The following is a 17,297-nucleotide window of genomic DNA, read 5'->3' as shown; positions in this document are numbered from 1 at the left end:
ATCAAATTTTCTATTTTTATCACGCGACACTATCAACAAAATACATATTTTATTTTAAATTATATTATATCTTGTCCATTATAACTTTGGATTCTATTGATTAAAGTCAAATGACTTTTTTTTTTATTTTGACTAAGGGACTGTTAATAGATTTTTTCTTTGTATTTTTTAAAATAGATTTTTCAAAACCGTTTTCCAAAATATTACAAGTTTTTTCATATTTGGTTTTTCTAAAATAAAACACTAATTTTGACATCCTATAATATAAGTATACATTATTGAAGATCAAAACTTAGTCAAAATTGCAATTTTTTTAAAAAGTTGTATTTCAAAAATATTTTTTATGAAAATCTATTTGAAATAGCTTCAAAATTAAGTGATTTTTTAAAATTTTGATATCCAAATTTTTTTTTCATAAATACATGAAATACCTAAAATCACATTTTAAGAATAACTATTCAAACAAAATTTTCATTTGAAGCTTTTATAAAAAGTTTCTTTGTAAAAAAAATTTTTACAAAATTATATAATACTATAAAAATCATTTTTGAAAAAAGCCAAAACAAACGGGACCTAAATCATTCTCAAAATCACATCTATATCACATTTATTTCAAATTATTACAGCTATCTTAAATCTTATATTATTGTTAAGTTTATTTTTTTATTGATTATAATTGATTGACATCTTATCTCAATAATTTTACCCCAATAATTTTTACACGTGCGGATGCACTGATATATTACTTGACAAAATTATATATTACTTGTATTTGTGCGAAAAATACTCTTTTGTTGTGCTTTACACAAGCACTATGCATAGCATAACTTGAGGTAACATTTTTTCCTGACTCTTTAATTGATATGAGAGAATTTGCTTCATCTAAAAAGTTTGAAGATAATTTGCACAAGATTATTCTATTGCCATGGCATGAATTCATCAAAATTTCAGAATTCGAAACATTGACTTAAAACTACATGTCCACATGATTACTCTGATCATGCTTTTATTTGCTTTTATTTTGTCTTTTAAGAGAATAGGAATTGAAACTCTATAATTGGATCTAACCATCTCTAATCCAAAATTCTGAAATGATGAATCTGGATATTCTCAACCTCACGTTTGTTGAAATCACTACGATTTCTATTAGCATAGAATTTACCAATATTGTATGGTTTATATTTCGCAGGATTCTTCTCATTCACCAGCTCTTCTGCAGGTTTCGCCATAACATCTTGACTAGGATAAAAGAACAATGGAATCGAAAACCTTTCCTTCTGTGTGTTTACTACCACCCTGTGTTCAACACTCGTATACTTGTCATTGCTCCACACCTGCAACAACAAAAAAAACCAAATCTTCAGATTGAATCAACGAATAAAAGTTCATAGTTTATATGCCGTTGCTTCGAAAGAAACATATACCTGAACAACGTCACCGACATTGATGATGAATGCACCAGGAGTAGGCTTAACAGGAACCCAATCACCAACTGATTTTCTCTTAACCTGTAAGCCTCCGGTTTCATCTTGTGCAAGCACAGTCAAGGCACTAGAATCAGTGTGACGGCCAACGCCGAGTGCCAGATCAGGGAAAGGACATGGAGGATAGTGGTTCAGCCTCACCATGCTTAGTTGATTCTTGAAACAGTCATGGAATTTTTCACCAGGTAAGCCTAAGCTCAGAGAAATCAACTCCAGTAACCTGTAAGATAGCTTCTCCACTTGCCTAGCATATTCCTGCATTGCCTCCCTAATGAAAAAAAAAATAAAAACATTATTTTCAATCGGAATATATGATTATGAACTACATACATTAATCATTTCATGAATCTAAAAAGTAAATTTTCTCTTATAATAAGGACCAGAGGGAGTATAAGTATAACCATTTGGTAAGATATAAGATTACCTGAATTGAGGAGGGTTTTGAGGCCATTGGTTGGTGAGAGTCCTTAGCTCAAAATCACCTGGTTCATGAGAAGAAGGAACCTGTGTTGTACCCCCAACAAGATAATCAAAAACCTCTTTCCAGTCTCTTATGTTCTTGGTATGTTCAGCATCATGATACCCCATTGCATTAACTGCATCTCTTTTCACTTTCTTCTTTTCCTCCAAGCTTAGCTCAAAGAACTTCTTCATCTCACTCTCGACCTTTTCGCTAACCTCAGCAGGAACTCCATGATTGATTACTTGAAAGAATCCCCATTCTTCACATGCATTGCCAATCTTCGAGACGAGGCTTTCTTGACTGGTTTCTGAGAGGTCGATGATTGGAATTTCATCAACTTGGACAAAGGTGGATAAGTCGGGACGGTGTTCTGTGGATTGTATGAAAGCTGGATCAATGTTTCCCATGTTTTGAGTGTTGTGGTTCCTTGTATTCTCAAAGAACACTTTATATAGATGAAAAATTGTTTTTTTTCTCTTTAATGAATATTGATGGAAATTTGTTGGTATGTGAAGAACACGGTTTTTTCTTTGCTTTCTGTTTTTTCATGTCACATGTTTATAGAAGTACTATGAGCACAATAATACATCGAATGTGGACGTTTTTCTAATTGAAGGATGAATAGGAACAAATTTTGGTGGGGAAAGCATAAGTAGAAAATTACAAATTTTCATTTCTGGTATACTGCTTCATTTTGTTCTTGTTATCTTCAAAAAATTAATATATTAAATAATCAATGAATATAGATCGTATATGAACCAAATGCATTGGTATGTTTTTATTATATTAAAAACTATTTTTGAATATATTAGATAAGCAATGATGCTTTGGCATGGTCTTATTATATTAAAAACTATTGTTAAATATATTAAATAATCAATGAATATATGTATAAACCAAATGCATTTGCATGTTCTTATTATATTAAAAACTATTTTTAAATATACTAAATAATCAATGGATGTAGACTATATATAAACCAAATGCATTGGTGTGTTTTTACTATATTAAAAATTATTACTAAATTTATATTAAATAATCAATGGATGTAGACTATTATATAAATCAAATGCATTGGTATTTTTTATTATATTAAAAAGTATTATTAAATATATTAAATAATCAATGAATATAGACTATATATAAACCAAATTGGTATGTTCTTATTTTATATTAAAAAATATTTTTAAATATATTAAATAATTAATGGATATAGATTATATATAAACCAAATGCATTGGTAAAAAAAAACTATATAAAGATCAAATACTTTAATTATTGACTATTTAATGTAAATAAATAGTACACTTTTTTAATGATAAGTATTAGAAAAAATATCTACTTTTATTAAATGATTTTTAAAGTATTAGTTTTACACCTTATCTGAAAAAGGTTCAGATTTTCAAATTTGAAATTCACATCTTTAACCATCATTAATTTTTAAAAAGAATGATTTCTCTTGTTTCAAATTCAAATATTTTTTAACCTTTTTTCACATTTTTGCATTTAAATTTTTTTACTCTTATATTCGAAGGGTGTGTCATTTGAAATAAGTGACAGATAATTATGAATCATTACCTTTTAAAAAAATTGTTTCAATTTATGTGTACAAAAAATTACGAGTCATAACGTGTCATTTTATTGATGTGTACAAAAAATTACGAGTCATAACGTGTCATTTTTTTTATACAAACCGGATATCCCATACCATTGCAAAAACTAATACCTCGAGCTTATGAGAATCTCAATAAGCGGCAAAACTCTTCTTCAAAAGATTTAACATTATTATATCCATAATTGAGTTTAGACCCATAACCTTTTTGGTTAAGGTGAAGAGATCCTTATCATTTTAACTAAATACTTTTGAGTATATCGTATATCTTTTGAGTATATGGTATTATTTGAGGTATTAGACAAATAATTATGAGCCCTTGTGAAATTTGAAAAACTAACAAAAGTAAGTCACATGTATTATTTTCATTAGAAATGTGTGAAAATATGATCAATGTGCTTGAAGGGTTGTTTTATGTATTTAGGGATTCATGTGCTTGAAGGGTTGTTTTATGTATTTAGGGCTTCGAATATACTCTAAACAGATTCTTTAAACTAGAACAATAATCAATAATAATTCAATAAAATAAAAATTGCATACATCTAATATAAGAACTGATTTGATAGTTGGAGAAAATAAAGGCAAAAAAGGGTTTACATTACAGGACAAATCTGTTCCACTTCAAACACTACTAAAGAGTGTGTACCGCTCAATCATCGATATGAGCTAAAAACCTGCTCCAACGTAGTTGAGTGGTATCGCCTTTGAAATTAAATCCTGAACTATTTACAAAATAGAAACATTAGTGTTCAAGCAGCATTCATTGAGGTTGAAAGGACAACGTGAGCTAAAAATTGCACCCCGTCCTGGATTTTACTTATTGCTGTGATTTGATCAGCTCGAAGGTGTTCGGAGAAAGAATTGGCTTTTTCTTGAACTGATTCCTTGGGAACATCTGAGGGAGACTCGGCAGTTACACCTTTAATGGCAGCTTGATAGGCCTCTGATACATCAGATATGCCTGATAAATAAAAGCATTAAAAATGTCAAACAATGAACGTAACTCAGTAATTGCTGCTTCATGGTATACAGGGATGCTCAGAAGAGATTATTCATGACTTACTTGGAATTATCTTTTGCCACAAACAACTATGTAATGTATAGTATAGCTTGCAAAAAAACATAACAGTTTTTTTTATTACAACTAGATGATTAACATGCAAAAGCATCACTATAGAGCCTAAAATCCCAACTATGTTAACAACTCAAAGCCTACTAATCATCCGCACCACATTGAAACCTTGTTAAAAATAAGCAAAAGCACAACGGCGTGGAAAGCCATAAGCTCATCTATGGAAAAATTGGAACCCACAAAATACAAAAGAATTTCTTCGATAAAGGGAATTAGATTTCCTGCTGTAACAGCAGGCTACCCTAACCTTTGGATTTTAACTCAATAGCTGGGATTATTTTACCATGTCAAACTAAATTTAAAATTAAACCACTTGACCTCAAATCAACGGTTGATATTGGCCACAACGTGAAATTGTGTAGACATTACAGCAGTGAAACTGGATCCATAATAAAGCTATACAGGAGTGGCATCCCGCTGACCAACCAGGAGTGACATCCCACATAGCATCCACTACAAAGTAGGATATGCAATGCCAAAAGAAGCTAATTTATAGGCACAACTATTTCCTTCCAAAGGTATAAGACTTTAAATTGCATAACCCGCATGAGCATTATAGAATTCCCAACTTTTATAGGCCCAAGGGATTATGCAACATCCTCAAAAGCCTTAATCACAAGGAATAATGATTTACAATTCATATGAAAATAATTTGCAGTTTATATGAAAACAATTTACTGATATTTCCATTTTAATTATAACCTTACTGTCTTAACCATTAATTATTTTAATAATAAGTTTTAAAATATTAAACTGTTGCTAGTGATTGTTCCAGGTTTGGGTAAAAAAATCATCATTGTTTCATGGTTAACCACATCAACCCCCCAGCACACCCCTGATGGAAATATTCGTAAAACATGATTATGACCATAGATAGAAGCAATAGGCAACCAACCTGTAATAAAGCTGTTGGAAACTGCTTCTAAATATCCAATCATTGTCTGGGTATTTATCCTTATTATCTTAGCTTTTGCAGAAATGTCTTCAGGCCACTCTATGTTAGCCTTATCAGCGTCAACTTCTTCATCCTCAGTTTTGTTAGCAAGAGAAATGATGGATTTGCCTAACGTATGAAGTTGTGACACCGCGAAACAGCACATTTCAGACAGTCTCTGCAAAGTAAAGCAGTGCTATTTTACTCACTTTTACAACAAATCTTGCATGTTGAAGTAAAGAAAGAGGATAAATTTATAATTAATAGAAAAATAAAATAGCAAGAATATTTTCTAGTACATGAACTCCCTCAGAATGAAGAGAGTCTATTCTTCCAGAAGTTCTCTGAATAATATCATTAACAGCTAGGCCAGCCAAGGCATTCGTGAAACTGAAACATGAAATAAGATGTGTCACATAATTCGGAAGTGAGCTTCCTCGATCTATCAGGGTAAATGATCGACACACTTATATAATGACTATAGCTGCAGATAGAAACAGGATCACAACAAACACATTCCTAAATCATGGATGGTATTTTAGCTTTATTTTACTAATCATATTAGTGCAAGCACACTTTGTCCATGTTATCATCATGCATCCGACCCAACATTCAAATTTACTGCATTATGTACATTTTTTAAACCTATAGTTCGACACCCTTGGAAAGAGAATTGTGATAATCAGCACAGCAGAAATAGGGCATTTTAACTCTCAAAACTATGGCAGCAATAGTGTATGGATACAACATTGATAATTATGTATGGATGAGCTAAATTACCCAGCAGCCATTTCAGCAGCCTTGCCAACACTTGAATCGTGTAAATTCTTTATCTCATCACTGATTCCCCCATTCTCTCTCTTTATTGTTTTTCCTTTGTTAGAATCGGCACCAACATCAATTTCAGTACTCAAATCAAAAATTTGTTGGACCTCTTTAAGCTTCCCTTCAAATAAAGACTTTTGCTCTGCAGATAGTTTTGTTTTTCTCCTGTTAAACAACAAGGCATAATGACTAGACAAAGCCTCCAGTTCCTGAGTATTCCATATGAAACAATTTGTTAACACCAAAAACCTAAAATACTGTGCAACTGCAATTGTTGAAACTACAGGGATTTTGGTGTAGAAGAAATAGGAGAAAACAAACTCTGAAGAGCATGATAACAATAATAATAGTAATAATAATGGCATGGTTAATAATGATGTGCTACAAAATATAATACAGTTATCAAACACTGACTGGACTCCTAACTATTTAAAAAATAAAAACAAAACGTGGCATATGAAATGAAACCACTTCCAAGAGATCATGTATAATACTCAAATGGTATGTTTGGTGTGGGTGAAATTGGGGACATAGAGGTTGTGGAGAGAAAAGTTGAAGAGAGCAAGCTTCTCTTGTTTGGTTTGAAGAGAAATAACAAAGAAAGACAAAAAATGTGGTCCAAGCTGCTTTTTGCATCCCTTGCATGCAAAGAAAAAAAGTAAAAGGTAAAAGGTTTATCTATTTTTCTCTCTTAGTCTCCCTCCCCTCCAAACTTCAATACAAAGCCTAACAGATTCTGCAAGATATAATAATGATTTTATAAATAATTTCATAAAAATCTTCAAAAGAAAGTTACCTCCAGCTGCTCTGGACCTCCATAAATGTAAAAACATCGATCAAATGTCACTTCTTCGAATAATTGATCTCCATCACCTTCTTTTCTAGCCTTTTCAACCTCAATTCCAGTTTCACTGATTAATAAGTCAATTGTCTCCTTACCCACATATTCAAGCACTTGCATTCCTTTTGCAGTAAAAGCTTTTCCAGTCTGTATTATAATAAATAGAAATAAGCATATATATGTGTAACTAGAGATAAAAGAAATCATGTAGAGAATGACACAAGTTTTTCTAACCTCTAATAGGGAAGGTGCATTAGAACCTGCAGCTCCTGGTCCATCATGTTGTACAGATCCTGCAAGGTTTGAAGCTGAATTCTCGAGCCTAGAGAAAATATTCAGGTTAATAGCTATAAGGCAAAAAATTAAAGGTAACAAAAGGTTCCCATTGCATATCAACAGATACAGAACAATTTGCAAGAAAACATGGAAAAGCCATGACTTTGAATAAAAACATTGCATATCTTGCAGTGAGATATATACAGTAAATAAAAACAAGACAGAAAGAAAACAACCAAACACAGTCCAGAGAATAAACTCTAGTAGTCTTATCCTCTGTTTTTGTAATCATCTATTTTTCTTCTTCGATATAATCACTTCATATAAAGTTTATGGAATGTGGAGTCAATAAGATCCATAAGCTTAGTGTTATAGATTGTGACGTTGTGGTAGATGAATAAACATATAAGAAAATATGCAATTAGGAATGCATACATTAGAAAGAAAGTAAGGATAGATCTATATAGGGAATGGTGATAGGACCTTGCCTAATGTAAAGAAGCCCAATTAATCATCCACTTCGTAACAGTATTGGAAATACTAGTGGTTCATGTTAATTTTACTAAAGGTGAAGCACTTAGTCTAAACTTAATTCCTATTTAAAAAATTGCACAATACATTAGTAATGAAATACATAGGTGTGTATTTTCATCAAAATATATAGAAATTACCATACTAGTGATCAGGAACTAGACTAACTAATAATCCAATCCCCAAGAAGGTTAACATAAATAAACATGAAAAACTAATTAAAACAATGAATCATACTTGTGTACTAAGTCACTGCCCCCTCTCCATGCATTTCCTAAAGCACTCCATGCTCCAGAAGCAAAAGTCTCCACAGAGTTATCAAAAACCTTCAAACCCTACATACATTACAGAGTCAAGTATAAGTGAGGGAGAAAGTACAGACTAGAATAACAACACGAAACACATTTTCCCCACTATGCGAGGTGGTCTACATGGATCAAACAATAGCATAATGTGCTTATCAAAACAAAAACAATAGCACAATGTTCTATCCTAATTGATATCCAGTGATAAAGTACTATATGCAAGCAAAAAGAGTAAAACTTGGATCCATAAATACAAAAATATATTTTCCTTGATACATTTATGTATCGACGTTATACCATCAGTTGTCTCTTATAAACCAATATTGCCTACAACTACAAGTCAAAATAATCATCAAGACCGTAAAAACATAGACTAGAAGCTCAACTAAGTCTTATTTTCATTGCCACCCAGCAGAAAAGATATCAGCATACAAAACTTAAAAATTTGTGAACAAGAAACTTGCATATTTGTAACTATTTCATAGTAAAAACAAGAGAACAAACCTACATAATATACAGAGATGCTAAGTTAATCTTATTTTGAAATGCATCGAAGATCTGACATCTAAATCTCAAATTCTCCCCCTACCCTTCCCAAAAAATAAAAAAAAGTATCTTTTAATGCTTACCTGACTAAGCAGTGAATCTTCACTCGCGTTCTCCAATTTATCCAGGGCAGATTTTCGCAACGGAGCAGCCTCACTCTCATCGTCACTTTCCTTTGCAGTTTCTTCATCCCTTACATCCTCTTTGGGAGATTCGGAATCTTCAGCCGTTATTTGCAACTCTGCAATGCTCTTTGATGCTGTCTCTGCAACTGAAGCAGCCTGCATATTGAAACACACCATTAATTCACAGCCAAAAGTCCCACATTTATCCTCCTATCAATTGATTGTTCATAACAAGCTAAAACCTTCTAAAACTAAATAGCTTCTAATTACAGAAACACATTAACCTAATGAACAGTCATGTATGCATTACATAATTATCAATACTGAATCTTAAACTGAGATCACAAAATCAAAAAGCTAATGAATAGATCTAAAAAGTGCATAAAACGGTGTCGTATCGTTTAGAAATGTACATTGCGAGAGATCTCTTCAGCAGCGACAGCGGCGGCTTTCTGAAGATCAGAGAGAATGGTAAGGGGAGAAAATCCCCAACCACCCCAATTACCACCGCCGGTTGCGGCGGTTGCGGCGGCGGACGGTTTAGGGTCTGATGGTTGTTCAGCAACTATGTCGTCGTCGTTTTTCTTGTTACTAGACTGCGTTTGGTCATCCATTTGAAGATTCGAATAATGAGAGAGGTTTTTGAGGATTGATGTTTGATTGAAACTTCGATCTACTAATTTGAATTTCGTTTAGGAAATGAAAAAGGTGCGATGGAAGCACAACAATGTGGGAGACGACTCGACGTCGTTTTGAAGCCGTGTGCTCTTAACCACCAGTCTATCACATATTTGATTAATCATCAAGTTAGTTCATCAATTTCAAAAATATAAAAGAATATAAATAACAGAAAAACACAACATAATAGTTAGGAAATCAAGTGAAGCTGTATTGAAATATTATAATAATATAATATTTTTTATTAAAAAAAAATTTTATTAAGAGTACCAATATAAAATTGTGTAATTAATCAATTCATAATTTTATTAACCAACATTTTATATATTATTAACCAATTTTATTTTATTACTACAAATTATTTTTAATATATAAATGTTTATTAACTAATTTCATCCCTTTATTAGCCAACATTTTATATTTTATTAACCAACTTTGTTTTATTACTAAAAAATATTTTTAATACCTGAGAGTTTATTAACCAACTTCATTACTAAATTAACCAACTTTTTACATTACATTAACGAACTTTGATTTACTATTAAAAAGTAATGTTCATGTACGGTTTATGTGGATACTATTCACGGTCTTGATATTGTTCATGGTCACTGTTCATTCATGTCACTTTTCACTGTTTACGTCACTATTCACCATATTTGTGAACAGTGAATACAGTGTAGGTGTAAGAAATGGTGTAGGAATAACAATGCTCTTAATAAATGGGTTGAGATTGAATTGGTGAATTTATTTATCTAATTGTACATTCATGTGAGACAACTTGTACTCTCTACGTCTCATAATAAGTGTCTTATTTAAGATCTGCGCGATTCTTAAGAAAATGATTAGATGTGTTGGTTTTAATGATAAAATTAATATCATTTACTAAAATACTCTTATTTATTATATGTGTGGGGTAGTTGAAAAACGTAAAAATATGAGTATAGTAGTGGGAGAAAATAATAAATGTTGTATTGGTATTCTAAATAGACATTTATTTTTAGATATAAAAAAGGTGAAAATGGGACACTTATAATGAGACGGGTGGAGTAATATTTATAAATCTTATTTATAGAAAGATTATGTCATGGAAAAACTCTTTTAATTGATTAAAATGAGATTCTAATTCATTGCTCAGGTACAAAAGGATTTTCTGGTAGTTTTAATAAAATTTGGGAAATTATTTGATCATTCAAAAGTGTGAGTGTGATTTGTCTTAGTATTTTAAGTGCTCAATTTATATCTTTACAGACATGGATCACTCGACATGATCAAGACGAGTTTTCACGCTTTCTCTCTTTCGCAATTTTGTTTCACGCTTTCTCTCTTTCACAACTCTGAAATTTCAAATTTCTTTACTTGATTCATCATTGATTCAGCACTTCATCTAGGATTTTACTTCTTCTATCTAATTAGGCTTGAGATAAATTAAGGATTAGAGTCATCATCGTAGAGATTGTTTGATCAGAGATGATTTACCGAATGTCACTTAATATTTGGCGTTGACCTCCAGATATAGGCTTTGACATCTTGATCTCCAAGCACCATAGCTTGATCATCACATCAGATGGCATCTTGATTTACAAACATCACAGTTTGATCATCATATCAGATGACATATTAATCTCCAAGCATCACAACTTGATCATTACAACTAATGACGACTTCACCTCACAGTCCTGTCATCACCAAAATCAAATAGGTCACCAGATTCTTGTAGTCTCCCATTTTTTGATGATGGCAACACATCTCTCGGGAAGATGGATAAACAAAAAACAAAAGTGATGGATTCGAGTAGTTAAACTCCTCCTATAAAATATAGAAAGTATACTTGTTAGCCTGTAATTTTCGACTCAAACATATTTGATAGGAGTGAGGATGTGAGATAAATATGCAGGCTAAGCACAGGTAGCTAAATCATGTTTTCAACGCAAAAATCACAAAGATTTGACAAAAGACAAATTGATTCTCGGTAGAGACAGATGAAGGATATGAAGTTGTTTCTCAACAACAATAGTGATTTTGCAGTAGTTCAAGAACTGAAGACACGTGGAAGCAAAGCAGAGGACAAAAACCCACGTATTAGTGTACGTGTCGAATGCTGGAGAGTTGACTGTTGTCAACGGTTATTGATGTACATAGTATATAAGTAGATTTTGACTCTATGGTGAGGGTTCGCATTTTTTCATTGTTGTTTTCCATCGAATTCAAACATCCAAGTTAAAGAAATAAAAAAATTGTGAGAAATGTATGAATTTATGTCTCACTTTTAATCTAAGCATTTTTACTCAATTTCTTTTATGATTTTTCAACATTAAATTTATCCTTTCAGTTGATTCTGCATTTTATTTCTTGGAATTTTTATCCAATTGTTGTTAGAATAATAATGCAAGTGTGAGTAAGTGGGGAATTGGATAGGAATGTGGTGACTTGAGAATATATATATAAGTGAGAGAATCCACTCACCTATCACCTTAAGGTTTTGGGTGAATAAGTGGTGTCTTTCTCACAAAGGTGTCAAGTCCTACACTATGTATCAATTCTCCCTAGTGAAAAACCCCTTCAAAAAAATAGTATCAGAGCCTTTGATTCGACAAAAGGGACTGGCTAACTTGTATCGAAATGTCCAGAAAGTGGTGTCCTGTTGCAAGGTGTCAACGATGGTACAAGTGTGAGGGGGAGCATTGTGGACTCACACTTGAGGGGGAGTGTTAGAATAATAATGCAAGTGTGAGTAAATGGAGAATTGGATAGGAATGTGGTGACTTGAGAATATATAAGTGAGAGAATCCAGTCACCTATCACCTAAAGGTTTTAGGTGAATAAGTGGTGTCTCTCTCACTTGATGAGAGCGTTACACTCATTCTCCACTTCTGTAACTTCCATGCAACCTTCAAGCTATTGTAATCGTTGTGTCGGTTTGATACCTCGGGCATTCGACTAGACGTGTACCTCGTCCTGCCAACCTAGCTCATCGACCCCGAGTTAGGGAACCCCCTTTCACCCGACCTCATAACCCGACTCCGAGTAATAGTTACATCTGACCTTTTACATGTATATATCACTCACTTGTTCTTCCATATGTATTCTTCCTACGATTACCGAATTAGTTTCGGGAATTTTTTGGAGTGTACATATATATTATACAATATTTCATATTGGGGTTGATTAATTATTGACTAAGACTCCTCCTCTATCATAACAACTTAATTATTAAAAAAAGTTCTTAGACTTAATATATATTTTATGTATATCTATTTAGGAAATTTCTAATAGTTCATAAATCTACAACATTAATTAAGCCTATTGAAAATAACATAATATATTTCTTCTCAAAATGATGTATTTTGAAATATAATCTAATTATAACTAACATTTTAAAAAAATATCGTGATAACACACACTATATATAAGTCTATAACATATATTTTAACATTCTTCTGTTCATTAAAAGTTTATAACTAAATTTATATGAGATTCACTATAAGTATTGTAAATGTAAATCTATCTCAACTTAAAAAATAGTGTTTTGATATATGTGCTAGAGACTTTTATGGTAGCACTCTTCGTTTGAAACATAATTTGTTATCTTGTTTGTAATGTTTTGATATCAGTTCAAATTCTTATTGATGGCAATAGCCATATTGGTTCATACTTGTAGAGATACATTTTAATTTACTACATACGTGAAATATTATTAGAGCAATTTGTATCGATTGATGTGCTTTAAGACTCCATCAATATAACTATTTTTTACTAAAGTGTTCGACCAGTTTTCCTTTTGACAAAATATATGGAGGTTAACCAATAACACACTTTCATATATTTTTGTGAAATATTGCTAGTATATCGAATAGCATTTACTCAAATATGTGTATCATTAACTAGCACAAAATTGAAAAGAAGCAAATAACAGAAAATTTGTTAAAGGCTAATAAGAACTATAAAATGTCATTAAAATGAGTTGCATTAGAATTCACACATAATTGAAGTTCAACTTTTTTGTGTTAGTATTTTTGAAACTGTGTACAATCAAAATAATGACAAAGATGTTAATGAAAATTGTATTATGGCCTTCTAATTTAGTATCCAGCAATTGTTGGAGGAGGAGGTGACCTATATTCAGCTCCAATGTTTGGTGGTAGTGTGATGTCATCCCATTTTGGTGGTGATGGTGAATTGACCGGTGGAGGAGGGGAGTGTACTGGTGATGGTGGTGAGTTGACCTGGGGAGGAGGAGGCGAGTGTACTGGTGGTGGAGGTGAGTTGACGGGGGTAGGAGGAGGTGAGTATACTGGTGGTGGAGGTGAGTTGACGGGGGTAGGAGGAGGTGAGTGTACTGGTGGTGGAGGTGAGTTGACCGGTGGTGGTGGAGAATGCACCTGTGGTGGTGGTGGTGGTGGTGAGGAGACCGGTGGAGGAGGAGAATGAACTGGCGGGGGTGGGGAGTTAACTGGAGGTGGTGGAGAATGAACTGGTGGGGGTGGAGAATGAACTGGAGGTGGTGGTGAATGGATTGGTGGGGGTGGAGAGTGAGTTGGTGGTGGAGGAGAGTAAACCGGAGGTGGTGGAGGAGAATGAATTGGTGGTGGTGGAGAATGGACTGGTGGGGGTGGAGAATGAACTGGAGGTGGTGGTGAATGGACTGGTGGAGGGGGAGAGTGGACTGGCGGGGGTGGGGGAGGGGAGTACACTGGTGGTGGTGGAGAATTGACTGGTGGAGGTGGGGAATGGGCTGGTGAGGGTGGTGGAGGAGAGTGAACTGGTGGTGGTGGTGAGTTGACTTGAGCAGCTGGTGGTGGTGATGACACTGGTGCAACGGTTGGTGGAATATCTTCAACCGGTGGTAGCATGGGTGGGATTTTCTCAACCGGTGGTGGTGATGACACTGGTGCAACGGTTGGTGGAATATCTTCAACTGGTGGTAGCATAGGTGGAATGCGCTCAACCGGTGGGGGTGGTGAAAACACTGGTGCAACGGTTGGTGGAATATCTTCAACTGGTGGTAGCATAGGTGGAATGCGCTCAACCGGTGGGGGTGGTGAAAACACTGGTGCAACGGTTGGTGGAATATCTTCAACTGGTGGTAGCATAGGTGGAATGCGCTCAACCGGTGGGGGTGGTGAAAACACTGGTGCAACGGTTGGTGGAATATCTTCAACTGGTGGTAGCATAGGTGGAATACGCTCAACCGGTGGGGGTGGTGAAAACACCGGTGCAACGGTTGGTGGGATATCTTCAACTGGTGGTAGCATAGGTGGAATGTGCTTAACCGGTGGTGATGGTGGTGGTGACAACACTGGTGCAACGGTTGGTGGAATATCTTCAACTGGTGGTAGCATAGGTGGAATGCGCTCAACCGGTGGGGGTGGTGACATCACTGGTGCAACGGTTGGTGGAATATCTTCAACTGGTGGTAACATAGGTGGAATATACTTAACCGGTGGTGATGGTGGTGGTGATGACACTGGTGCAACGGTTGGTGGAATATCCTTAACCGGTGGAAGTGTCGGTGGAATTTGTGGTGCTTGAGCCTTTGGAGTTGGTGGTGGCTTAGCCTTTGGTGTCTCCACCTTAGGAGGGTGAGATTTTGATGGAGTTGGTTTAGGCTCTAATGGATCATGACTCTTTCCTTTTCCTCCACCACAGTTCTTGCTACAATCCACAGGTTTAGTCAAAACAGGTAAACATTGTTTAGATGTCTTTTGATTCTTCCTTCCAGGTAAACAATTCTTGGCATCATCCAACTCAACAGAACAACTATCTGAAGGAACACAAGTTTGTGCTTCTCCATTAAAGTAATTATAAGAAAATGTAAAGTTCTTCAAAGTAGGTAGTTGACAAATAGTGTTGGAAACATAACCACTAAACTTGTTATGTGCTATGTCAATAACCTCAACATTCTTCAACCCTGCTAAGTTTGGTAGTGTCCCAACAAACCCATTTTTGCTAGCATCCAAAACTGTTACTTCCCCTAACAAACCAATCTCTTGAGGAAAACAACCACCAAGATCATTTCCTAAGAACACAATCTCATTCAAGTTCACCATGTTTCCAATTGATTTTGGAATACAACCAGTAAAATTATTGTTTGCAAAAGTCACAACAGAGGCTGTTGATTTTCCAAGTGTTTCTGGTATATGTGATGTGAAACGGTTGTTGTTCAAAAATATTGCATCAAGTTCTTTCTCAAATAGCTCATGAGGTAAAACTCCTTCAAAATCATTGAATCTAATATCCAAGTAGGTCAAATTTTTCCATTTCAAAACCACTAAAGGAAAATCGCCGACGAAGCGGTTGTTACTGATATCAAACTCGTACATTATGGTTAGATTCTCAAAGCTATCCGGAATTATACCACAGAACCTGTTTGAGTTAATATGGAAAAGAGAAGTATCATTCAATAGTCCTAACTCTTCCGGAAGGTGACCGGCGATATCGGCGTGATTAATATCAACACCAGCAACAACATTCAGTGTAGGATCATCAAGAGCAGGAGAACAAAACACACCATTGTAGGAACAAACATCATGACCAACCCAATTACCAGTTGTGTTAAAAGGGTCAGAATAAATAGCCTTTTTCCATGCTTGAAATGCAACATAAGAATGTTTTAGCCTCTCATTAGGAAAACTTTTGTCAACATTTTCACTGTCTTTTTCAGGCGAAGGAGCGGGAGAATCATCCATAAACGGCTCGGGTGATTGAGCTGGAGAATCGCCGACGAACGGCTCAGGTGATTGAGCTGGCGCATCACCATCACCAATATCATGTCCTGGTGAAACTTCATATCCAGGAATAATTATTGGATCTATGAGAAAATGACTATGGCCATAAGTTAAGGTTAAAGAAAACAAAAGAAAACAACCTAAGACCTTATTAGAATAATGGTGAGCCATGGCTAACCACCTAGGTTGGCCAAGGCTGCATATAAGAAAAGTCTAAGGAAATGAAGAAAAGAAAGGGTATTATATTGAGGAAGATACAAGGTTTGTTGAAATCTTGCACCCATTATGGATTGGTAGCAAAAATAGAAATTCTATTGCTAGATTATTTTTTGTTCCGAATGTCATGGTTTCTCTCTAAGATAGACACTAATTTTGGTATGATACTAATTTTGGTTTAGGCAAAATTTAGAGAAGATATAGGTTGTTACTAACCATGAGATAGATAATAACTTGTATTGTGTAAGATAATTTATTGACTTGGTCATTCTTCAACAAACTAAGAACTAAACTTTCATTGGTTTTAAATTGTATAACATTTTTATTAGTATTATTTGATCTTCATGTAGTAATCATAATTAACCAATGCAGCTAGGTACATAAATATAGTTATTATTACATCATAATCATAAGTTGTTTGTTTAAGTGTCAATTAATATTGTGTCACCTCCACATGTGTCTTGACAAGGAGGACTTCGTCTTCATTGTAATTTTGGGCGAGGATTAGTTTTTGAAGTTTCGTGTTGTTAGTTTAAAGTTTAATAGTCGTGGTTTAATTAGTTGGTTGCATGATTAGTACTAGATTGTTTTTTTTTTTTTTTAA

The 17,297-nt window shown here is 34.1% G+C and overlaps 3 protein-coding genes across 4 annotated transcripts; all 3 read right to left on the bottom strand.

Annotated features, from left to right (window-relative positions):
• Positions 1-898: 898 nt before the first annotated feature.
• LOC131634825 (flavonol synthase/flavanone 3-hydroxylase-like) lies at positions 899-2,464 on the bottom strand. Its single transcript, XM_058905451.1, has 3 exons — positions 1,909-2,464; positions 1,425-1,752; positions 899-1,334 (listed from the first exon to the last, which is right to left on the bottom strand). The coding sequence occupies exons 1-3, from the start codon at positions 2,352-2,354 to the stop codon at positions 1,074-1,076; spliced, it is 1,035 nt and encodes a 344-aa protein (XP_058761434.1). The 5' UTR covers positions 2,355-2,464; the 3' UTR covers positions 899-1,073.
• A 1,598-nt stretch (positions 2,465-4,062) lies between these two features.
• Positions 4,063-9,889, bottom strand: LOC131634805 (uncharacterized). Its single transcript, XM_058905427.1, has 9 exons — positions 9,488-9,889; positions 9,033-9,230; positions 8,336-8,433; positions 7,526-7,613; positions 7,247-7,438; positions 6,406-6,659; positions 5,925-6,015; positions 5,587-5,803; positions 4,063-4,520 (listed from the first exon to the last, which is right to left on the bottom strand). Exons 1-9 carry the CDS (start codon positions 9,686-9,688, stop codon positions 4,309-4,311), a joined length of 1,551 nt encoding a protein of 516 aa, XP_058761410.1. The 5' UTR covers positions 9,689-9,889; the 3' UTR covers positions 4,063-4,308.
• Positions 9,890-13,681: 3,792 nt separating this feature from the next.
• On the bottom strand, positions 13,682-16,688 carry LOC131634815 (pollen-specific leucine-rich repeat extensin-like protein 3). Of its 2 annotated transcripts, XM_058905440.1 has the most exons (2): positions 15,175-16,688; positions 13,682-15,093 (listed from the first exon to the last, which is right to left on the bottom strand). In XM_058905440.1, exons 1-2 carry the CDS (start codon positions 16,646-16,648, stop codon positions 13,832-13,834), a joined length of 2,736 nt encoding a protein of 911 aa, XP_058761423.1. In that variant the 5' UTR covers positions 16,649-16,688; the 3' UTR covers positions 13,682-13,831. The 2 variants fall into 2 exon arrangements, with proteins under 2 accessions (XP_058761423.1, XP_058761422.1); XM_058905439.1 differs by having other exon boundaries at positions 13,682-16,688.
• Positions 16,689-17,297: the final 609 nt, after the last annotated feature.

This window comes from Vicia villosa, unplaced genomic scaffold (assembly GCF_029867415.1).
Source record: "Vicia villosa cultivar HV-30 ecotype Madison, WI unplaced genomic scaffold, Vvil1.0 ctg.001359F_1_1, whole genome shotgun sequence".
NCBI lineage: Eukaryota > Viridiplantae > Streptophyta > Magnoliopsida > Fabales > Fabaceae > Vicia > Vicia villosa.
Note: the sequence above shows the minus strand (reverse complement) of the source record. Positions and strands in the feature narration are given on the sequence as shown.